Below are 21536 nucleotides of genomic sequence, written 5' to 3'. Positions count from 1 at the left end.
TCGCCACCGGCAGCGTCAAGGACCGCATCTATCAGGTGGACGACCCGGCCAAGCCCTACGACGCCAAGTATCGCCTGGAGAATGCCCACCCGCTGCCGTTCAACGAGATCGCCAAGTACTCACGCCAGATCCTGGAAGCCCTGGATGGTCTGAGGTCCAAGGGGCTGGTGTGCGACCACTTGAGGTCAACGAATGTCGTAATTGATAGCGGCAATGCTCGACTCACTGAGATTTACACGCCGCTGCTGGCGATCGACCGATACAAGGATAGTCGCGAGCTGACGGTGAGTCTGGAGCAGCACATGGACATTGACTTGCTGCTCTTCGGACAGATTTTGTACGAAATGGCTACAGGCATGGAGCTTTTAAGCCCGCTTCCGGAGGAAGGCGTGCTCGAGATGCTGGCGCCGGAGATCGCCGAGGTGCTTGTGGTGATTTTCTATGAGCCAGAGTCATTGGCGCCGCCAGAGCAAGCTTCTTCCTCTATAGAAGTGGACGTGGAGAACAATGGCGCCGAGTTTGATGACACTGCGTCAGTCAGCACCAGCACCGTGAGCAGTCGCAGCAAGAAGCACCTCTTTTTGGTAGATTTGGAGCAGATGCTGGAGGATTTCCCGCTGTTCGCTGCGGCGCGTGACGTGCCGCCGATCCGCACGCTATTCTCCGGGTTCCGTCTCGACTCGGGCATGAAGAGCACCATCAAGTACAGCATGCGCATCAACGCGAGTCGCAGCCAGGCGCACATCGTGCACTACAACGACCAAGAGGCACTGCTGCGTGCACGCCAGCGAGCCGAGCGCCGCGTGTACGAAGAGAAGGAGAAGCAGCAGCAGCGTATCCAGCAGCTCACGCCCAGCAAGAACCCCACCAGCAAGGGCAACGCGTACAGCAGCAAGACCATTCCTTCGAGAAGGAAAACCTACCGCGCCGACAGCTTCCGCAAGCACGCGCAGCGCGCGCTTGCCAGGCCTGGAAGCAGTAAATCCAACGCAAGTGCATCCAGCGCCTAATAGCACTCTAGAAATCTGCATTGAACCAGCGAGGTGTCCTCCAATTTGTCCTCCTTATACATGGCTACAATTGGTGACCAACACTCACCACTGTAGTCATGCCCCGAACAATCGCTGCATGTTCCTTACGGTCAGCCCGCATACTGAGATCAAGTCAAATGAATACCATGCTCTTCCTCAATACAGCACCCTGCGTCAGTGAGCTCGACGTCAGTCCACAATAAGATCATTGGGCAGTCGGCGACACCTCCATGACGTCGTTCCTGTCGGCGCTGCGCGCCGAGTTCCCGGCCCCTTTCGCTTCAGGAAGCTTTGCCAGGCAAAATGCAACGCTTGGAGAGTCTCCGCAGCTCGTGGCGCCGTCTGTAGGAAAAGTTACTGCGGGTCAAAGTTCGACGTTCCGCGACCCTTTCCTATCCTCCGAGAAGTTGTGGGAAGTGTCGCCCCCCACGCACCGCCGCGACCTGCTGAGGGTACTGCAAGTGGACCACGATGCGCTGCGTGCTGCCAATGACCGGAAAGCCGCAGCGGGCGCTGTAAGCGCCGTGGTGACCTCCAGGCGGCACAAGACCCAGGAGCAGAAGCACAAGCCCAAGGAGCCCAAGAAGGACGTCGCGGAGCTGCTGCTGGCGGCCTGTGGCACGCACACGTCGGCCAACAGTGATATTTGCTTCCTAACGACGTTGGAGCTGGCCGAGTCGGTGCTGCAGACCGTGCAGGACAGTCGGGGAGACGCAGACACCGTGCAGGCCCAGCTCTTCGGTCTCGTGGGCGTGGAGGGCATGGACCTCATTGCATTCGCAGTGCAGAACCAGAAGGAGCTCAGTAACTCGAGCGTGACCAAGCAGAAACTGCAGGACGCCCAAAAGATGCTCGAGATGGCCGAGAGGTATGCGGAGAGCGGAGGTGCGGCCGCGAGACCGACGGGGTTCAGCATCCAGACGGAAGCTGAGCAGCAGTTCCAGAGACAGCAACGCAAGGCGCTACGACGAGCCAACCGACAGAATGGCGGTGAGGAGGAGGAGGACGTGAATTGGCTGGAAGCTGCAGGGTACGACCCGGAAGTACTGAGGCTGCAGAAGGAGTTCGCAGAGGAGGAAAGGAGACTGCAGTCGTCGTCGCTGGTGCAGCGGGAGTTTGGCGAGCTTCAGGGAGGATACGATTCTACTGCGGCGGCTGGCCAGCTCATGTCGGCAGGGGCTCTTACGCTGCCCGCGAACACCAAGAGAACGCACTACAAGGGCTACGAGCACGTGTTCATCCCCGCCCACGCCAAAAGGGCGCTGGGCAAGGAGGAAAAGCTCGTGGCAATCTCGAGCTTGGAAGATTTCGCGCAGACCGCGTTCCATGGCATCACCAAGCTCAACCGTCTGCAGTCGAAGCTCTTTGAAGCTGCGTACAACTCAAACCAGAATCTGCTGGTGTGCGCCCCGACTGGCGCTGGTAAGACCAACGTGGCTATGCTTACGATCCTGCAGGAGGTCAAGTCGCAGCTGAATCGGCATCAGGGTGAGCCTGCCAGCAAAGGCCTCGCCAACATGAAAATTATCTACGTGGCTCCGATGAAGGCTCTGGCGCAAGAGGTGGTCACGAAGTTTGGGCAGAGACTGCAGGCGCTGAAGCTGAAGGTGCGCGAGCTGACGGGTGATATGCAGCTGACGAAGAAGGAGATCGAGGAGACTCACGTGATCGTGACAACGCCCGAGAAATGGGACGTCATTACGCGTAAGTCCGGCACGCAGCAGTCGCTTCTGAGCCAAGTGAAGCTGCTTATTATCGATGAGGTTCACCTGCTGGCAGACGAGCGTGGCCCCGTTATCGAGACGATCGTGGCGCGTACGCTGCGTCGTGTGGAGAGCACGCAGAGCATGATCCGTATCGTTGGTCTGTCAGCGACGCTGCCCAACTACGTCGACGTCGCGTCCTTCCTGCGTGTGTACGTTCCTAGTGGAGACGCGCGCATGCAAAACGCAGCTACGAATGGCGGTAAGGGCGGATTGTTCTTCTTCGACTCGACGTACCGACCTGTGCCCCTCGATCAAACGTTCATTGGAGTGAGCACGAACGCAAACTTGAAGGAGGCGCTTGGCTTAAGTGCCGCTGCGCTCTCTACGGTCACAATGAGTGAGGAGGATCTTCAGAAGGAGAAGAAAGCAGCGGGCGCTACCATGAGTAAACAACGCCAGATTCAGCTGATGATGAACAAACTCACTCTGGCGCACTGTCTGAAGCAGGTCCAGCACAACGAGCAAGTGATGGTGTTCGTTCACTCGCGGAAAGAGACGGCAGCTACCATGCACAGCATCGTGGAGCTCGCGCGTGGCAACGAGGAGGAACCGGGCACGCTGGAGGCGTTTTTGCCGCCGCCAGACCTGCAGATGCCCATCAACCTACAAGAGCGTGTTCAGAAGAGCCGCAACAAGGAATTGAAGGAGCTGTTGGGGTACGGCATGGGTATCCACCACGCCGGTATGCTGCGCAGTGACCGAAATCTGACGGAGCAGCTCTTTGAGATGGGCTACATCCGCGTGCTCTGCTGTACTGCAACGCTGGCCTGGGGTGTGAACTTGCCTGCGCACTCTGTTATCATCAAGGGTACTCAAGTGTACAACGCCGACAAGGGTGGCATGACTCAGTTGAGCATGCTCGACGTAATGCAGATCTTTGGTCGTGCCGGTCGTCCGCAGTACGACACAAGCGGTGATGCTGTACTCGTGACGACTCAAGACCAACTCCCGCACTACTTGCGGCTGCTTACGACGGGCATCCCAATGGAGTCGGCGCTGATCAAGGCGTTGCCTGACCACTTGAATGCCGAGATTGTGTCCGGCACCGTGACCAACCTGGAGGAAGCGTGCACGTGGCTCAGCTACACGTACTTGTACGTGCGCATGCGGAAAAACCCGCTAGCCTACGGCATGAAGCTGGACGATGTGAACGAGGACCCGATGCTGATCGCTCGACGTAGACAGCTGCTGATGGATGCTGCTGAGAAGCTGGCAGCGTGTCGGATGATCAAGATTTTGCGTGAGAAGGTTCAGTTGGGGTCCGATCAAGAAGGCAAGATCGCGTTCGCCGTCACGTCGATGGGGCGTGTGGCGAGCCATTTCTACATCCAGCACACTTCGATTGAGACTTTCAACGATCTGCTGGATAGTAAGGCAGGTCAGAAGGAAGGCGACGAAGATGACCTCGACTGGGAGAAGGTACTGTTGGTGCTCTGCAGCAGCAATGAGTTTGAGCAGCTCAAGTCCCGTGAAGAGGAAATGCCCGAGCTGGAGAAACTCAAGCGAAGGTTCTGCCGCTACGACATCCTTGGCGGCGGTATGGACACCTACACGGGTAAGACGAACATCCTTCTGCAAAGTTTGATCGGCCGCGCCCGCGTGTCCACGTTCACGCTCATTTCCGACACAAATTACGTCGCCCAGAACGGCTCTCGTGTCTGCCGCGCGCTGTTTGAGATCTGCTTGAAGAAGAATAGCGCGCGCAAGGCCGAGAAGTTCCTGCAGCTTGCTAAGTGTATCGATCAAAAGATGTGGTGGGACCAGAACGCCATGCTGCAGCTTCCGAATATCCCTCTTGACATCATTGGAGAGGTCGATCGTCGCCAGAACATGATCCTGTACGACGCAGTTGCGGACCCCGACGCCTTTAATCTGAGTGCCAAGGTGAAAAAGTGGGTCCAGAGCGTACCGTTCATCGACATCGACAACGTGCAGACGCAACCGTTCGGAGGCAACATGATCAAGCTGACGTTTGATCTCTACCCGCTGTTTCCCGAGTGGAAAGAAGGCGTCTTCCAGGGTAAGACGCTCGCGTCGTGGCTATGGGTCGAGGATGGCATCACGGGCTACATCTACCACTCGGAGTACTTCGTTCTCCACCAGAGCAGGTTTATGGGGTGGAAGGCAAGAACGCAGACGCTCGAGGTGGAGTGCTATCTCCCGGTGTTTGTTTCACAGACGCAAAAGGATGCCAACTACGTGATCCGTATTCTGTCTGATCGTTTCGTTGGAATCGAGTCCTTCTACGAGGTGAGCTACACGCCGAGTGAAAGCTCTGCGGCTGAAGCCAAGAAGCAGAAGGACGAGATGTACACGAAGCTGCTTCGACTTCACCCGCAGCCTCTGCAGTCTCTGGACGATCCAGTTTACCAGGCGCTGTACGTGGGCAAGTTCCAGTACTTCAACCCGATCCAGACCCAAGCGTTCCATCAGCTTTACCACCAGAATGGGAACGTGCTGCTTTGCGCGCCGACGGGCAGTGGAAAGACTGTGTGCGCCGAGCTGGCGATGCTGCGGGTGTGGAAGCAGCAGAAGCTAAGCGAAGACGGTCAGGCTGAGGCTGACGGAACTTCCGGCACGACTGCAGTGCAGCCACGTCGCGGTCGACGCACCTCCCAGTCGCTGATTGTGTACATCGCACCAATGAAGGCTCTCGCTCGCGAGAAAGTGGTGGAGTGGAAGGCGCGGTTTGAGAACAACGCGCACCTGCGCAAGAAGGTGGTCGAAGTGACGGGTGATACGCTCGTAAATGTCGAGTTCATCCTGAACAAGGCTGACATCGTGGTCACGACTCCAGAGAAGTGGGATTTATTGACGCGAAGCAGCTCGGTTGGTCGCGCTCTGATGTCTCAAATGGCGCTTGTGATCGTGGACGAGGTTCACTTGGTTGGGGAGGCGCCGCGCGGTGCCGTGCTGGAAGTCCTAATCAGCCGGTTGAGACGATTCAAGCGCTCAGGCCCACCCATCCGCGTAATTGGTCTGTCGACAGCTCTTGCAAACGCTGGTGATGTGGGCCAGTGGTTGGGTGGAATCACTTCGAGCCACGCCAACAACCCCGACGGAGGCCAAGTATACAACTTCCGCGCGTCCGTGCGCCCTGTGCCTATGGACGTGCACATTCAGGGCTTCCCGGAGCGGCATTACGTGGCTCGCATGGCTGCTATGAACAAGCCCACGTTCATGGCTATCAAGTCGCACTCGCCAGACAAACCGGTGCTCATTTTCGTGTCGTCCAAGGCTCAGACAAAGCTCACAGCGCTGGACCTGATCCAGTTCTGTGTTGCGTCCGACGAGAGCGGGGATGGAAGTAAGTGCTTCCTGAAGATGGATGAAGCCGTCATGGACTCGATCTGTCAGTCGAATCAGATCGTGGACGAAACGCTGAAACACACGCTTTCGTTCGGTATTGGTCTTCACCACGCTGGACTGGCGCGGAGAGACCGCGAGCTGGTGGAGAAGCTGTACAAGGATCGTCTTATCCAGGTTGTCATCTCAACTTCGACGCTGGCGTGGGGCGTGAATCTTCCTGCCCATCTTGTGGTGATCAAGGGCACCGAGTACTTCCAAAACGGGCGGTACCGCTCGTACCCGTTGAGCGACTTGTTGCAGATGATTGGGCGTGCTGGTCGCCCGCTGCTGGATGACAAGGGCGTTGCGTGTGTTCTCGTCGAAGAGAGCAAGAAGAACATGACGCAGCGCTTCCTGTACGAGCCTCTAGCAGTTGAGTCGTGCCTTGGTGGGAACGCCGCACCGCACATTTTGGCCAACCACTTGAACGCTGAGATTGCAGCCGGGCTCATTCACTCTACTAAGGACGTCATGGACTACCTGAGTTGGAGCTTGCTCTTCCAGCGAGTGCTCAAGAACCCAAGCTTCTATGGAGTCGGCACTGACAGTGTGTTAGCAGACTCCCCTCATGAAAAGCCCGGGAAGCAGAGCAAGCAGGGGAAGCAGCAGAAGAAGCCCAGTAAACAAGACGAGCTAGAGACGTTCTTCCAGCAGCTGATCTCCACGACAACGCACCAGCTAGAGACCAGCCAATGCATCACCACGTCTCAAGCGGGCGGCGTGCCGTCCTTCGAGCCGACGTTTGCTGGAAAGCTGGCTGCATCGCTCTACGTGGATGTACGCACGGTATCCAACATGCTTTCAGCGCTTGAGGTCGTAGCTAACGGGAAGAAGGAAGCGGATGCTCAGGCCTACACGCTGCAGCTGCTTTGTGTGATCTGCGAGTCGAGTATGGAGCTCCGGGACATCCCGCTGCGCCACAACGAGGTCATGAGCAACCTCGTTACGGATCTGTGCGCAAAGGTGAAGTACTCACCAATCAAACACTTGTTCGCCAGCTCGCCCAAGCGCCAGAAGGCACTGCTGGAGACCCACGGCAGCGAGGTGAAGGCACTGCTTGTGCTGCAAATGCACTTGATGGGCATCCGTCTGCCGTCGAGCGACTTTGTGAACGATCTGCGGACGCTGCTCGACCACTTGCCGCGTCTGCTGAGCGCTGCGATCGATCTGTGTGCGTACCTGAAGCTAACGGATCTGGTTTTCGCTGGTATCCGTCTGTCCCAAGCTGTTGTCCAGGGTCGGTGGCCTGATGACGATGACGATGTGCTGGCTCAGTTGCCGCATGCATCGCAATCGGTTTTGAAATTGTTGCGTGGCCAGTTTAAGGTGGAGAGTATTGCTGATTTACAAGCAGCTTTGGGGGTGAAGAGCAAGAAGACGCAGATCATCGAGCGTCTGCAGAGCCAGCAGACACAGCAGCAGCGTGGTCGTCCCAGCGGTCTGACAAAGCACAAGATCAACGAAATGATTCGAGTGGCCGAAGGAATCCCGCAGCTCCGAGTGAATGTTCAGGTGAAGAGGAAACAAGAGCAGCAAGTGGTCGAGGTGGAGTTGACTGGGTTGAACAACGAAGGCGGAAGGAACTTGGCCTTCACTTCGCGTCTCCAGAAGCCGAAGATCTACGGCTTCTACGTGATCTTGACGTCCAAGAAGGAGGGCGCTGGAGAGGAGCTCGTCCATCTGAAACACGTTGCGTGGAAGCACAAGGTTCACGTGTCGCTTTCGTTGCCAACAGAGGGGGCTAGTTACGAAGTGCACGTGCTCTCCGACGCAATTGCTGGCATCGACAGCTCACACGCTGTTCAGGCGTGAAGGATGACCAGAGTGCAAGGAATACACAGGTACGGAGGCACGGAAAGGTAAATGCAAACACGAATCGTTGCAACTATGGAGTTATCTACTTCTGCTGTGTAGCGCTGGGCTCTGTTCATTTGACCTTGGTCATGGGGCCCGTATGCGCGTTGTAGATGGGCTGAGCTGTTGCCGGGGCTGGGGCGGCTACGCTGTCGCGCGTGTTGGAGAGACTGCGCTGATAGACGTTGAAGGCGTTGTGCTTTGCAGGCCCCTCGATGAAGGCGACCAGCTCGTCGCTCATATAGTACTGCTCGGAGGTCTTGTTGACGGAGCAGTCTTCGCAGAAGCAGAGCAGGATGGTGTCGATGCCAGTGCCGTACACGTCCAGGAAGAATGAGGCCGTCGCGTAGCTCAGCACGCCGGTGAGCAGCATGGGGAAGATAGGGCTGCTCACGCTGGCGAGGTCGCCCATGAAGAAGCTGGGCAGGTGCGTGGGCGGATACCGGATGAAGACGAACATGAAGAGCATGCAGAAGCCCGTGATGAAGATCTTGCCGAGGATCATGAGGAAGCGCGCGATGATGCTGACGGTGGCGACGCGCGCGGCGTTGGCCAGCAGCAGTGAGAACGAGTCCTTCATGGACGGGCAGAAGCTCCGGCCTTTCATGGCCATGACGATGAAGGCGTTCTTGTTGAGGAACTTGAGGCACTTCTCGAAGCACCAGAGGAAGCACTTGAAGCACATCATGGCCACCTTAACGACAGCGTTGCCCTGCTTGGCCGCGCGCATCTTCTGGTCGACGTACTCGAGTGCAATACGCAGGAACTGAACGATGGCGATGATGAGGCTGCCGAAGGCCACGGATCCGAAGTGATAGCGGATCGTTCGCCACACCGAGCGCAGCACGGGTCGGGCAGGCACCTGACGCTTGTCCAGCGTCCAGTAGTACTCGCAGAAGGCACCGGCGATGGTGGCGTACGCTGCGGCCTGGATGAATTGACTCGTCCAGAGCAACCCGAAGAGGTGGTAGATCATCAGGTAGTGCATGGTGTCGTCCTCCTTCATTTGCACGGGCACTACTGGCCCAACGTTCGCCCCCGTGGCCCCGGACGCTGTGCTGGCCACGTCATTGAGCGAAACCTTGCCGGACGTCGCGATGTACGCGGCCGCCACTAACCAGTAGACCACCAGCCCGACTGCGAAGAACGTCGGCACGATCGGGTACAGCGTCAGCATGGGCATGGACTGCAGCGCCTTGGAAGCCTCCCGGATGATGCCGATGGCGATGCGGATGCGGCCACACATGAAGATCAACAACAGGAGCAGCAGTACGTCGATCGCAGTGAGGACGTAGCAGGCGATGGCCCAGTAGTGAGCCTGGTCCTCTGCTGCAGTGATGCCTGCAGATGTGATGTACGTCGTGGTTGCGGTCATGACAGCTTGTGCGTTCTCGGACGACACGCCCATGCCCGTCAAACTACTCTGCATGCTCGTGCTGTCGATCAAGTTGCCTTCGTACGCGCAGAATACGGTGACGACGATCTGCATGATGACCACGAGCACGATCACGAGCCACACGAAGAGCCCGGCGCAGTAGCGCAGCAGCACGAGCCAGATCATGCCCAGAACCAGCGCAAACAGCCCGCCGCAGATCAAGATGGGGAACGCAGCCTTCTGCAGGTCGCCCAGCCAGCGCGCTACCATGTACCATTTGCGACTGAGCATCTTGGTCACGGGGTCTTCGGTGGTGGAGCCGATCTGTCGCTCCTGCCGCGTCGACTCCAAGCTCGTGCAGTTCGGTCGCAGATCCGTGACCATTTCAGCGCAAGTCTTGTCGCCGCAGTCTCGGAACGGGTTCTTCGTCTCGTCGGTACCGCAGGTCAAGGGCGTGCCGACCTGGTAGTTCTTCAGCTCGTCGTCCGTGCAGTCGTCGATGCAACGGGCGCTCTCGGTGACCTCGATCTTGGTGAGCTCCACGCAGCGATACAGCACGTTGCTGGAGTTGGTGATGAGCTTCCAGGGCGACCCAGCCTTGTCGTACTCCATGGTGGAGCCGGCGCTTGTGTCGTCCTCGTTCACGGGCTCCTTGTGCATCTCGTAGTCGAGGTACGCGTGCACGTATAGATCGTTGGTCGATTCGGTGAGCAGCGGGCAGGACGAGACGCACACGCCGAACAGCTTCCGAAGCGTTGACGGACTCGCGAGCTGCTTGGTGCTGAGACCCGAGGCAGCCAGGGCCATGAGGTCTTCCGACAGCCGCGGGTAGATCATGTACTTGTAGTCAGTGAAGTCGTAGGCCGGCACGTTGTCGGTCTTCTCCGCTTTGGCGCCGCACGTCCGCCCCATCCAGTCCGTGCCGTAGATGAGTCGCTGCGGCTTGCCGTGCTGGTACCCGACGCCGGCGATGATGATCATGCCGATCCAGAAGACGACGAAGAAGAGCAGGCACAGAACGTCCGTGCATTTGCGGTTGTTGGGTCTGAACGGGTTCGTGCTGGCCAACTCGCTGGTGGTGCGAGTGGTTTTACGTGTCGGGTCTTCTTGAACGTCGTCACCTCCATCGTCTTTGCGCTTGCTGCCGCGGTTCCCCATGGTCAAGGCACTGCTTAACCCCAAGGGTGAGGTGGGTAGGAACTACTGGTACCGTCGACTCGGTGACTTGTCTGGTTTGATGGAAACACGACAATGCTATGCTTGGTGTCACGCCGCAACATACTGCGCACTCCCATTGCAGAGCGCACCAGCCCATTAAAACCACCGTCAGACGCTGGACAAGGAAGACATCATCGCATGCACTCGATCGTTACGAAACTTCACATCAATCAAAATGGCTCAAGTTGAAGCGGTAACTAACCGAGTGCCGCCGCTACGCGGCGGTAATTCTTAGTTAGTTGGCGCTTCGCTCGCAATGCTCGCTGCGCTATTAGAGCAGACTGCCTACGCTTCGCTACGGCAGTGGCGGACCCGTTCCGCTCGCCTCGTCGGCTCGCTGCACTACTCGCCGTGTTATTAGTACATAGTTGTAGGGCGGGCCCTGCGGCCCGCTATAATGCGCGCGGGTGCCTTCGGCGTCCAAGGCTGTCTATGTACGATTATGTGGACCACCTTATTATGTTGTCACGGGCTTCACACGGACGGACACACTGGACGGTCTCTCTTGTAGATGGTTAGGACTAGCCGAGCGCCGCCGCTACGCGGCGGTAGTTATGTGGTTAGCTGCAGTAGATAGGGCTAATTAGTCGGGCGTGTTTGTGTAAAGCTCATTAAGAATCCAAAATGAAATGCAAAGAACACTATGTAGAGTGACTTTTTCCACCGTGACTACGCCGTCTCAAAAATCTGCCTGTACACGATATTCGCTGTGTACGCTCCGTCATCTTCTTCTAACTCGGAGTATTCAATCAATGCCTTGATCTTGGAGCGCGCAGTAACCCGGGAGAGCGCGACATACAGCTGGCCGTGTGAGAAGCAGGGAGACGCCAGGTACAATCCGAGGTTAAACACCATTTGTCCTTGGGCCTTGTTGATCGTCATTGCGAATGCAGGCTGTACCGGGAACTGCTTGCGCCTCAAGCGAAACGGGAAGTCTCGAGCGCTGTCATCACTTATGAATACAATCCTGGGAATCAACACGTCTTTTCCGCGACGCTCCCCCGTCATGATCGTGGCGTGGATGACATGAGGTTTTAGCGCCACCACTCGTAGTCGCGTGCCGTTGCAAAGGCCAAAGTCCGGGTTCAAGTTTCGCATGAGCATGATTGGTGCTCCCACCTTAAGCGTCAGTCGGTGTGGCGGGATACCGTTGATGTTGACAGAATTCAGGACTTCTTGGTCGAAAAAGTTGTTGTCTTGGTCGTCTTGTACCGAATCAATGGAGAGATAATCTTGGGCATCACCTTCCAGGCGCGCAGACACCGCATCGTTAATACGTTGAACCATAGCATTCGTCGTCGTCAAGATAGTACGGCTCGCGAAGTAGTCATCAGTTGCGATGTCCGGGTTATTGATATCAGCGTACATGGCGTCAACCATCCGAGTAAGCCCGATTGGGATAGCGCCTGGCACGATCTCAGCGTCCACGTCGGGTACTTCAGGCGGGTTCTCGACCAACATGTCGCGCGGTATCTTGATATAGTCGCTTCCAAGAGCAGGGTTCACCTCGTGTCTGCCTCCGCCAACTTGTAATAGGAATTCCGAAAAGGCTGCCAGTTCAGCCGCTGTACTTGCGCTGTGGGCCGATCGCACTCGCATATTCTCGGTGTTCGAAGTGCTGCCACAGACATGACGACTTCAGACAGGCTTCAATCGTTTCTGCGGGCGTGCCTCTTGCAACGGCGGGAAGCATTTGCCGAAAATCGCCTGACATACGAACGTTTTGCCTCCGAACGGTTCTTGCTCATTGTCCATGACGTCGCGTAGACTCTGGTCGACAGCTTCGAAGGCGTGGCGGTGTGTCATTGGCGCCTCGTCCCAAATGATCAGACTGGCCTCTTGAATTAACCTCCGGAGCTTGGACTGCTTGTAAATCGAGCAAGTCTAGTATTCATTCAACTTGAGAGGAATCTTGAACGTAGAGTGCGCGGTACGCCCACCCATCAGCAGTAAAGCAGCAATTCCGCTAGACGCCACCGCAATCGCGATTTTCCCAGAAAGACGGACACTCGCGAGGATATGCTTCAGCAGTGTCGATTTTCCGGTACGACCTGGTCCGTCGATGAAGAATAGCTTCTTTCCAACTTGGGGACATTCCACTGCGTCCATAACCCTCTCGTAGATAGCACGCTGCCCTTCGTTTAGTTCGCTGGTACGGTCATGAACACTTTGTAACATGTCGTGGTCATAGCCCTTTAGTTCCCGACGGATAAGGTTGTTTTCCAGCAGAGATTCCAGCACCAAAGCACGATGCTCGCTCAACTGCGGGAGGTCGAAGTCATGTACGGCATATCCGCTTATTTGCAGGTTCTTGTTAAGCCGCTTGAGCGTGTGGAATTGGATGGTATCCACCTTGGTTTGGCCTTCAAGATCCTTGTGCTTTTGCGCGATGTCACGCCAAAGCTCCTCGTAGAATTGATTCCACAATGCCCGAACGTCTGCTACCTGTGAATAAACTAAAATCGTTGCGAACAGCTGGCGCAGTTGCTTCGGCATCTTAAACGGAAGGCCCCGCTCCTGAAACTCCACTACGTAAATTCGTGCCTTTAGACGTCCGATAATACCTTCATCCAAATCCGCCAAGATGGCCTTGAGCTTCTGTTGCCAGACCCGAGCAACAATATCCGGGCGATCTTGTGCGGTTTGGCCCTCGGGGGGCTTCTCTACGATTTCGTCCCACTTGGGATTGCACGTCTTGGTAAGGAACACGTCAGGCTTCCCGTACTCACGAACAATAGCCATCGAGTCTTGGTACGCCTTGTACATGTAGCGCGGGCCACCGACGTGCGAATCTGGAAGGATAACCCGTTTACCGATTTGGCCCAGAAAGTGTTCATCTTGTTCGTTGCGGCTCCGGTCTGGGTGTACCACTCGCCGATATCCCGATTGAATTCAGACACAATAGCTTCTCCTTCACCTAGCGCCACAGTCGTCTCATTGAGCAACGCGTCTTGAACTCCGTGATACTGGTCCGCACGGATCGCCTTCTGATGCGTAGCCACCCATCGCAACTGTTCCTGTTCACACTTAGCTCGCTGGTCAACCACTCATTGCTGGAACAACCGCCCACCTTGGAAAAGAGCCGATTCATCGCAATCCTTCTGGAACAACCGAAAAGCTGTGTGTTCGCGCAAAGCCATCTTCCGTTTCATCCGGTATAGGGCTCCGTCTGCGTACAGGTTCGAATACGTCCATCCTAGGTCCCCGTAGGGAAACAGCAGAGGATACTGAAGAGGATCGTACTTCTCGTCAGTCTCAAATAGACGCAACAGTTGATGGTCCCGCGCGTAGAGAAGCAAGTCACGTGGCTTGGGAACGCTACCATCCGTGACAACAACGGCGCCGACTTCGGAAACAGTGGGCAAGTTGTGCGTTCCCGGTTGGGATGGCTTCGCGTGGAGCTTGTACTCAATGTCCATGAAGGGTATACCCTTTGCCAAATCCGCTCGCAGCTTCTCCCCGAAGTTTAGGAATTGCTGTGCAAACGGATTACACCGCTTCATGATATCCTCGATGTCCTTCAAAGCCACGTTGTCCAGATCAGCATAAATGCTGTTGCTTCGCTTGACACGCTCTTGCATAACCGGAGCCACGATGTAGATCTGTGCGGACTTGGGCTCAGTTCTCTCGCCTGTAGCGCGGTCCGTGTGGTGTAGTACCCCGCGGAAGAAGTGGGCGCGCCTGGTGCCGGAGGAAGAAGGCGCCGGGACGCGAGTGATGGACTTCGATGCGGCTGATGGAACGCGACGCGGATTGATGGGCGCGACGCAGGGCCGAGCTCGACGGGAAAGTCGGCGTGGGTGATGGGCCGTGAGACACGGTGCCAGAATCCAGTGCGACGCGTAATCATCCGACGGGTCGACCAGCGCACCCGGTTCTGCAAAACGCGCCGACCCTAAACCCCGCCGAGCAAAACGCGCCGAGCAAGACGCGCCGAGCAAAACGCGCCGACCCTAACCCCCGCCGACCAAAACGCGCCGAGGTAAGATCTTGATTGCGCCACGCAAATCAGGTTGAAGGACGGCAGTGCAAGCACGACAGAAGTAGGTATAGGCCCAGAGCGGTAGGCTTAGCAAGCAGTAGTACAGAGTAGCCAGTAGCAAGGACATAGGATAGGGTAAGGACTCAGTCCCGAAATTTCTCTGAACCACAAAGACCTCCTGTCTTCTCCGAGGTTCTAGGGGAACCACCAAGCGCCGGCAAGTAGAGCCGCCTCGATATCGCGGCCCCCCCGTCGTTTGCTGGTTCGGGTGCTCACCCCCCACAGACCCGTGCTGGAACAAAGGCACGTTAAACGTATACCGTTTAGATGGGCGCCCGATAACGCGCTGTCTAGGCGAAGGTCCGCACTGGCCTGATAACCGCCGTGCACAAGACCCCCCGTGTAGGCCCGATAACGCCACACAAGCCCCAGGAAACGCCGGCCCGATAACGCCGCACGCCCAAGGCTCGACGCCCTACGACAAGGAACAAGCGTCAACACAAGAACCCCCCCCCCCCAACTCCGAAGCCTGCGAAGACTTGGGCCTGTATTTCGAAGATACGCTACTCCAACAACCGGGAATAATTCGCTCGGCGCGACCGCTATCCAGACGCGCCGAGTTTGTGCGAGATCGCATTCGCGAGATTTCTGCGAGGGCGCTACTCCACATCCGCGTAAGGCAGCATGGATCCCAGGTAATGACCGATTGCGCCTTGGATACGATACGTGTACACGCCACCTTGCCCTGCGGCCTCCTCGTCGTGGGCAACTTCTCGAAATCGTCTATCGCTGGATGAAGCACCGATGGACGTAAAGGCAAACGCCTGATTGTACACCCGTACATTGCGGCGGAACTTGTCGTCCCGGTACCACTCCAAGAGGCGCGGAGGTGCTGCACGAAGCGGAGGTAGTCTCACCCTGCCCCGCATGCAGCAAATGAATTCGGACTCGTCCGGCCATTTCCAAGCGTGACACAACCGGCCCATCGTCGTGGGAGGTAATTTGTGGCGCCCGTTGACGATGTGTTGTCCTCTAACGTTGGCGATCCTGAAATCTTCATGGTTGGCGTGAGCTCGGCGATGCTGAACTGCTCTGCGTCTAGTGCGGTTCTGCTCACACAGCGCCTCGAGTTCTGCTACTGTCAGAGCTTCGCGTCGGGAGCATACTGATCCCGGTCGGTAGCTTGCGACACCGCTCGCTCCTCATCCGTCTGCGAGGCACGTATAGCTGCCATACACTCGCGGTTAAACTCTCGATCTTCCTGCCGCTCTTCTACGGTTTGTTCACTGTGTCGGGCTTGGTGCTGACGACGATTACGTTCCAACTTAATCGATCGATGAGAAGGAGCCTGGCGCACACGCAGTTTTTGCTTTCGGATACGGTCAGCCTCCCTCGCTGCAGCTCGCTGAGAATCCGTCTTATTAGCCCTTGAAGCGCGCGCGCGTTCTCGGATTTTAGCTTTTGTACGCTCCTTCTGCGGTGTAGTCATGTTAGCTCTACGAACCCTTTGACGTTCGGCCTTTCGGGCTCGATAGGCCGCCGCTCTGTCAGCAGAGGAGGGGGTCGACACTGCTGCCTGTGCAGCCTCTGCCTCGGCAACGCGAAGCCCTGCTGCGTATGCAGCCGCAAAACGACGCTGGTGCTCCAGCGGGTCATCCTCCTCCGTCTTGCCTTCCTGCTCCACTGTAGGTTGCTCAACAACCACGGTGCCCGGAGGCATAGGCTCGGGATCACTACTGCCGTCCCCCGCAATGCTGAGAGCTGCAAGTTCTTTCTCCAATCCGCGCTTTACCCGGGACTTCCGTTGCTTACGCTTTCTCCGTTCATCTGGCTCCTCTGTATCATCGGGTGTCTTGTTCACACTTGCATTATGCTCCATGGCTGCTTTGATTTCAGATCGCGTGCGCTGGCGTTTGGGCCGGCGGGCCATGGCTTACTCACTGCGAACACGAAACAGAGTAACGTGACGCGTTAGACATAAAGTCTAAGTACACTGCACATAGCAGTAGTCTTCCATGCAGCTTGGTTTGGTTGGACACCTGCGTACTGCCCGGGGGGTGCGGCTCCCATCGAAGTTTACTATCTCATGGAACGAAGTAACCGACACGAAACACCGAAGTGAATTCGCTCGCAAACGTGCAGTCGGCAAGTCAGGGTTGAGCGCCCCGGCAGTACTGAGGGTCTTCGTGCGATATCCTTTTGCGCATTCATGAGAATGGCTTGGTCGCATGGGCCAAAGGACCCACTACGGCCAGCTCAACCGGTTCGCGTTCGGGTTTGTTGTCAATAGACCGGTGCCAATATAAATTACCAAAATGTGTTAGATTTTGATAATTTACGTTATGCTACTCACCAGAGTGGGCGGTGGGCTTAAACTCTCTGTAAAGGTCCGAATTGTGTAGGACTATAAAAAGTCCTACCCAAATCAGACCAATATTTTCTAAAAACCTCTAAGCACGGCTTCCGCCTAGCGAGGCAACCCCCGCTAGGATGATACATCCCTCTTAGCAGCCCCAGGAACCTCGGACTATCTGTGCGTGGTGGTGGTGGTGGCTTGTGTGGCTAACTAACATGCATACACGCAGCATACCTCGTCGGCGTCGTGGTGCGCCGCGCGTCCCAAATTCAAACTGGGGGCAAAAATGCATTCAGCCTCTAGTGTGGTGCACATTAATAATTCTATAAAAAATATGAAAACATTTATTGTAAAAGAAAAATGTTTTTGTTGCACCTTTTTACTCTTCTTGCGATGCTTCTTCTTGCGACGCCTGCGCGGCCCGTCAGGGATTACTGGAGGGTCCGGCTGGGGCGCTGGACCCATTGTGGTAGCCACCAGTGCCGTACGCTGCTCACGCGGGTCTAGCGCAGGCTTAGGCGCTGGGGCGGTGGCGGGGTGCCAGCGGGAGCACGCGCGGGGGCCATTGGCGCACGCAACGCAACGCTGCGAACACGCCCTGGCCTTAGGATTAACAAATGCATCCCAGGCGAGTAGCGTCTCGCACTTCTGAAGCGGCAGTGCGATGCCGTGCACCGTGAGAGGCGGCGGTACCACCCGCGCCGCGCATGGCGAGCAAGTAAAGGGCTCCATGAGAAATAATATCCCTCCACTCACTAAATACACTTTCAGCCAATCAGGGCCGCCTTCGCTGCGCTCGGCAGCCTAGGTACGATTATGTGGACCACCTTATTATTTGTCACGGGCTTCACACGGACGGACACACTGGACGGTCTCTCTAGTACTTCTCTGGCCCACATAAGAAACAACACTTCAGTTTTCTGGACATAACGTTTTACAAAAAAATCGTTTGGTGACTCGCAATACCTCAACCGAAAGCTGCGCATTTGCTCCGTTTCACGCTATGATTCAAAAAAATCTAGCAGCAGAAAGAAAAGAGAAACAGCCTATTATCTGAAGTCAGTTTTAGGCAACATTAGGTTTTTTAGCGAGGTGCCGTCAAAAATTAGCGATATTAGAAAATAAAATATCACCGTAATCGCGAGTGACTGCTTTACCCTTATGTTTGGTTGTCGATGTTGTAGCGCCTGTTGGAGACGAGCTAGAAGGACTACAGTTTTGAGGTTTTTCTACTCGACATGCGCAGACCCATTTATTTTGGCCAATAGTAAGATGAAACAGTTGATTATACCCAATCATATGTGACATGTGGTTCACATCAAATTGAGGTTTAATGCCGAATGTTGTTTCTTAAGTGGGCCAGAGAAGTAGATGGTTAGGATTCGACCCTTAAAAGGGTGTTTTAATTCTCTACCCCTCATATAAATCGGAGAAGAGATAAAAATGGCCGAGCGCAAGGAGCTGTACCACGAGCGCCAGCAGCTCTACCGCTGCGGGCTGCACGCGCTCAACAACGTGCTCCAAGGTGACGTGCATTGCGATGCACACTTGGGTATTAAAAACGTGCTGTCTCAGCTAAAACATCGCGGCATTTAGGCCCCGTGTTCACTAAATCCACGCTGGACGAGGCGTGTGAGGAGCTGGCGACCAGAGCGGACCCGGACGCCGGCAATGGGCTCATGAACTGGGCCTGGAACCCGCACAGATCCCCATTGGGACTGGGCAATTACGACGTCAATGCGCTGACACTTGCCCTGCAGCAAAAAGGTGGAATGCTAAAACTTAGGCAAAAAGGTTTTAGTGGAGACCGCGGTCTGAACACTTCAGTATTGTTTTCAGGATATGTGATGCAGTGGCTGGACAAGCGCGTTCCTGTGGACGACAAGCTGGTGAAGCTGGACGAGGCCGAGGGGGTGCTGTGCAATGTGGTCATGACCACGATGCTCAGCAGTTTGTGGCTGCAGAGACACTGGTTCGCGATTCGGAAAGTTGGCGGCGTGTGCTACAACTTGGACTCGAAGCTGCCAGCCCCAGCGGTGCGTTGTGTTCGATCACTATGAGACCGTTCTCAATATTTGTTTTTTCAGAGCTTTTGTGTTGTGTTGCAGCCGTTTGAGAGTGAGAGCGAGTGCTACAAGTTCCTGCAGGAGCTGGTGAACACTGGCGAGTGCGAGCTGTTCCTGATCACGAAAGAAGACACGGGAAAAGCACCGCAGACTGAGTGAACGTGGTGTGAGGATCGGGGCCATTATGGTCAAGAAAAGACAAGCTGACACCGTTATCGAGCGATCAAAGTGTTTGTTTTTGGTTTTGGTTTCGCCCAACTTCTCGAATTTTGGTGGTTTCTTGTGCGTGTGCGACTACACAGTAAGTGGAGGAATGAGCCACCTGATGAGCTGGTTCAAGACGCCCGGGTCCGTCATCTCTTGGCGGTGGCGTAGCAGACCAGCGATGTCGTCCCAGTGGAAGTTGTCACCGTTGCGAAGCACGATGCCGTCCGGGTTTATCACCACCGTATGCGGGACGCTCTGCAGTCCGTAGGGTCCGGGCACTTCAGCGTCGGCTAAGCCAAAGTGCATCACGGTGGGTTTCTCACCGTCGCCGTAGAATCGGCGCACGCGGGGCTTCTTGACCCCCTTGATCTCGACGATCGTGTCCAGAAACGCAAGCGTGGCGCCAACGTTTTGGTCGAGGTTCACGAGCACGAAGTTGAGGAGTTTGTGGTGGTCGCCCTTGCTGAACAGCTCCATGAGCTCCACCTCCTGCACGCACGCCTTGCTCCACGTGGCGTAGAAGGTCAGGATCGTGTGCTTGCCCTCGTTGGCTGCGATCAGGTCCATCAACTGCTTCCGCTCCCCGGTCTCGAGATCCACCAGCGTCATATCCGCCGCCGGCTCGTTGAGCGCGCACGACATGGTAATGTAGCTACTCTCTTGGTATTTGCTAGGATCGAAGCTGGACTATGTCTGGAGAGACGCCTGCGACCCTCGAGTCGTTTCGCGGCGTCTAATTAGAAGATCGGGCCATGCTTGTCAAACATGACAACAACTTTTTGCTGTGGTATCTAAAGTTGCGATTCTTTCGCGTTGCTGTGTGGAGATCAAAGTGCAGCGTGGCTCTCCATTAGCCTTTCCTTTCGGTGGGTTACTGTCGCCCTGATGCGCGCTGCGGCAATGTGCAACAACCGAATTTGTCATTGCACCAACACAAAACTTCCAACAACTTCTAGGGCAGACTTGTCGGACGATCTATCTGGTGAACCTTAGTTGTCGGTTGCCGATTACTCCGCGTCCTTGGCGTTCGAAGCTCGTTATCCCAGCTTCTCAAACTTGAAAAAACTTGAAAAAACGCGCGACGCTTTTTGTGTGCGCTTGAACGTCCGAGTTGCCCTAGGCAGTGCCGACCGTGGCCAATCTTGGGTCGGCTCGTGCTCTCTTGCTGTTGCAGTTGAAGACCGCGGCACCAGTCAAACCAATCTTTTTCATGCCGATGTGCTATGTGTAAAATGATGTTGGCCCTTTACGTGAACCCTTTCTCTCTTTGTGTGTATCGCGTGAGTTGCGCCGGTGTTCAGCGGTTCTGAGTGCAACCCTGAAAGCTCTCATGAGCCTGACCAACGTGTTATCATCGTCTCTCAGCGTAGGTATCCTACAGCTTTCCAGGTCGCTGCATCCCGTCATACCCTTGGCGACCAAATACAGGTAAGCGTTTGGCCCTTCCTCTCGAAATTTCTGGCCTGGGTCAATCCATGCTAAGTGGCTTTTCCCCAAGCTCTTCCGCCTTCACATTGCAGATTACTGCTGGGCGAGAGCCCAAGCATGGAAGAGCTCACCGCGATCGACTGAGCGGCACTTCTAGCCGTCTCGGTGGGCGGATTAAAAGCCCCATCTGATCAATGAATGCCATGATCGTTTCGCTGCGCGCTGGAAGCGCACAGTACATGTAGAGGATTCATGTGCTCATACATGTAACATCTCAATGCAAATGTAAGATACAAAATCTACGCTCTTTGGTCGAATTGGTTGAGGTCCCGAATTTCAATGTAATGGTGGAAATCTTGTGCACAGTGTGTATTGTACCACCGAAAGCTTTCCTAGAGCAGTCGTGTCGTTGTGCAGCAGCAGCAGCAGCGGAGGACGAAGTCGTTTCCACCATGATCACGAGATGGAAGCAGGAATGTTAGTCATACAGCAGTGCGCGCCTTCAACGATAAGTGCTGTCATGCCATGCAAGGCTGTCAACGCTGTTGAAGATCGCCGCCCGTCGGTCGATCCACTCCACCCGAGACCTTGGCACGACAGCAGACAGCTCCACCGAATCTTTGTCACTCACTCAGCGATTGTCTCGGCAGCGTCGGGCTCGCCAGTTGGGACTTCCAGCGTGGATGCGTCTGCTGTCACGGGCCTTCGCCTTCGGGCGGCAGCAGCTGGAGCTCAACAAGGCAACGACAGACTCGTCCATGCAGCTCTCCCCTCCACCATGACGCTCCCTGGCTGTAGGGTGGAGTCGGCAAGTGATCCCTTGGCACTGCTGTCACCTTCCAGTGGAAGGCACACAGCATGACAGGACTCACCTCGGACTTTGCCATGGAGCGCGTTTGGTTCAA

The 21536-nt window shown here is 55.9% G+C and overlaps 6 protein-coding genes across 6 annotated transcripts; 3 read left to right on the top strand and 3 right to left on the bottom strand.

The window, feature by feature from the left end:
• Nucleotides 1-302: 302 nt before the first annotated feature.
• On the top strand, nt 303-1010 carry PHYSODRAFT_519749 (hypothetical protein; the record flags this gene model as incomplete). The annotated part of the gene is made up of 1 exon (XM_009535202.1): nt 303-1010. One exon carries the CDS (start codon nt 303-305, stop codon nt 1008-1010), a length of 708 nt encoding a protein of 235 aa, XP_009533497.1.
• Nucleotides 1011-1261: 251 nt separating this feature from the next.
• PHYSODRAFT_563628 (hypothetical protein) lies at nt 1262-7957 on the top strand (the record flags this gene model as incomplete). Its single annotated transcript, XM_009535201.1, has 2 exons — nt 1262-1846; nt 2105-7957. 2 exons carry the CDS (start codon nt 1262-1264, stop codon nt 7955-7957), a joined length of 6438 nt encoding a protein of 2145 aa, XP_009533496.1.
• Nucleotides 7958-8072: 115 nt separating this feature from the next.
• On the bottom strand, nt 8073-10532 carry PHYSODRAFT_317831 (hypothetical protein; the record flags this gene model as incomplete). Its single annotated transcript, XM_009535200.1, has 1 exon — nt 8073-10532. The coding sequence occupies one exon, from the start codon at nt 10530-10532 to the stop codon at nt 8073-8075; it is 2460 nt and encodes an 819-aa protein (XP_009533495.1).
• A 2557-nt stretch (nt 10533-13089) lies between these two features.
• PHYSODRAFT_261748 (hypothetical protein) lies at nt 13090-13636 on the bottom strand (the record flags this gene model as incomplete). Its single annotated transcript, XM_009535199.1, has 2 exons — nt 13090-13450; nt 13510-13636. Coding segments are annotated over 2 exons (488 nt in total), but the record flags the coding sequence as incomplete, so codon positions are not given.
• A 4737-nt stretch (nt 13637-18373) lies between these two features.
• Nucleotides 18374-18990, top strand: PHYSODRAFT_317840 (hypothetical protein; the record flags this gene model as incomplete). Its single annotated transcript, XM_009535198.1, has 3 exons — nt 18374-18455; nt 18527-18697; nt 18770-18990. 3 exons carry the CDS (start codon nt 18374-18376, stop codon nt 18988-18990), a joined length of 474 nt encoding a protein of 157 aa, XP_009533493.1.
• A 300-nt stretch (nt 18991-19290) lies between these two features.
• On the bottom strand, nt 19291-19845 carry PHYSODRAFT_520774 (hypothetical protein; the record flags this gene model as incomplete). Its single annotated transcript, XM_009535197.1, has 2 exons — nt 19291-19557; nt 19630-19845. 2 exons carry the CDS (start codon nt 19843-19845, stop codon nt 19291-19293), a joined length of 483 nt encoding a protein of 160 aa, XP_009533492.1.
• Nucleotides 19846-21536: the final 1691 nt, after the last annotated feature.

This window comes from Phytophthora sojae, assembly GCF_000149755.1.
Source record: "Phytophthora sojae unplaced genomic scaffold PHYSOscaffold_8, whole genome shotgun sequence".
In the NCBI taxonomy this organism is placed as follows: domain Eukaryota; phylum Oomycota; class Peronosporomycetes; order Peronosporales; family Peronosporaceae; genus Phytophthora; species Phytophthora sojae.
The sequence above is the reverse complement of the archived record's forward strand: the minus strand, read 5'-3'. Positions and strand labels throughout refer to the sequence as shown.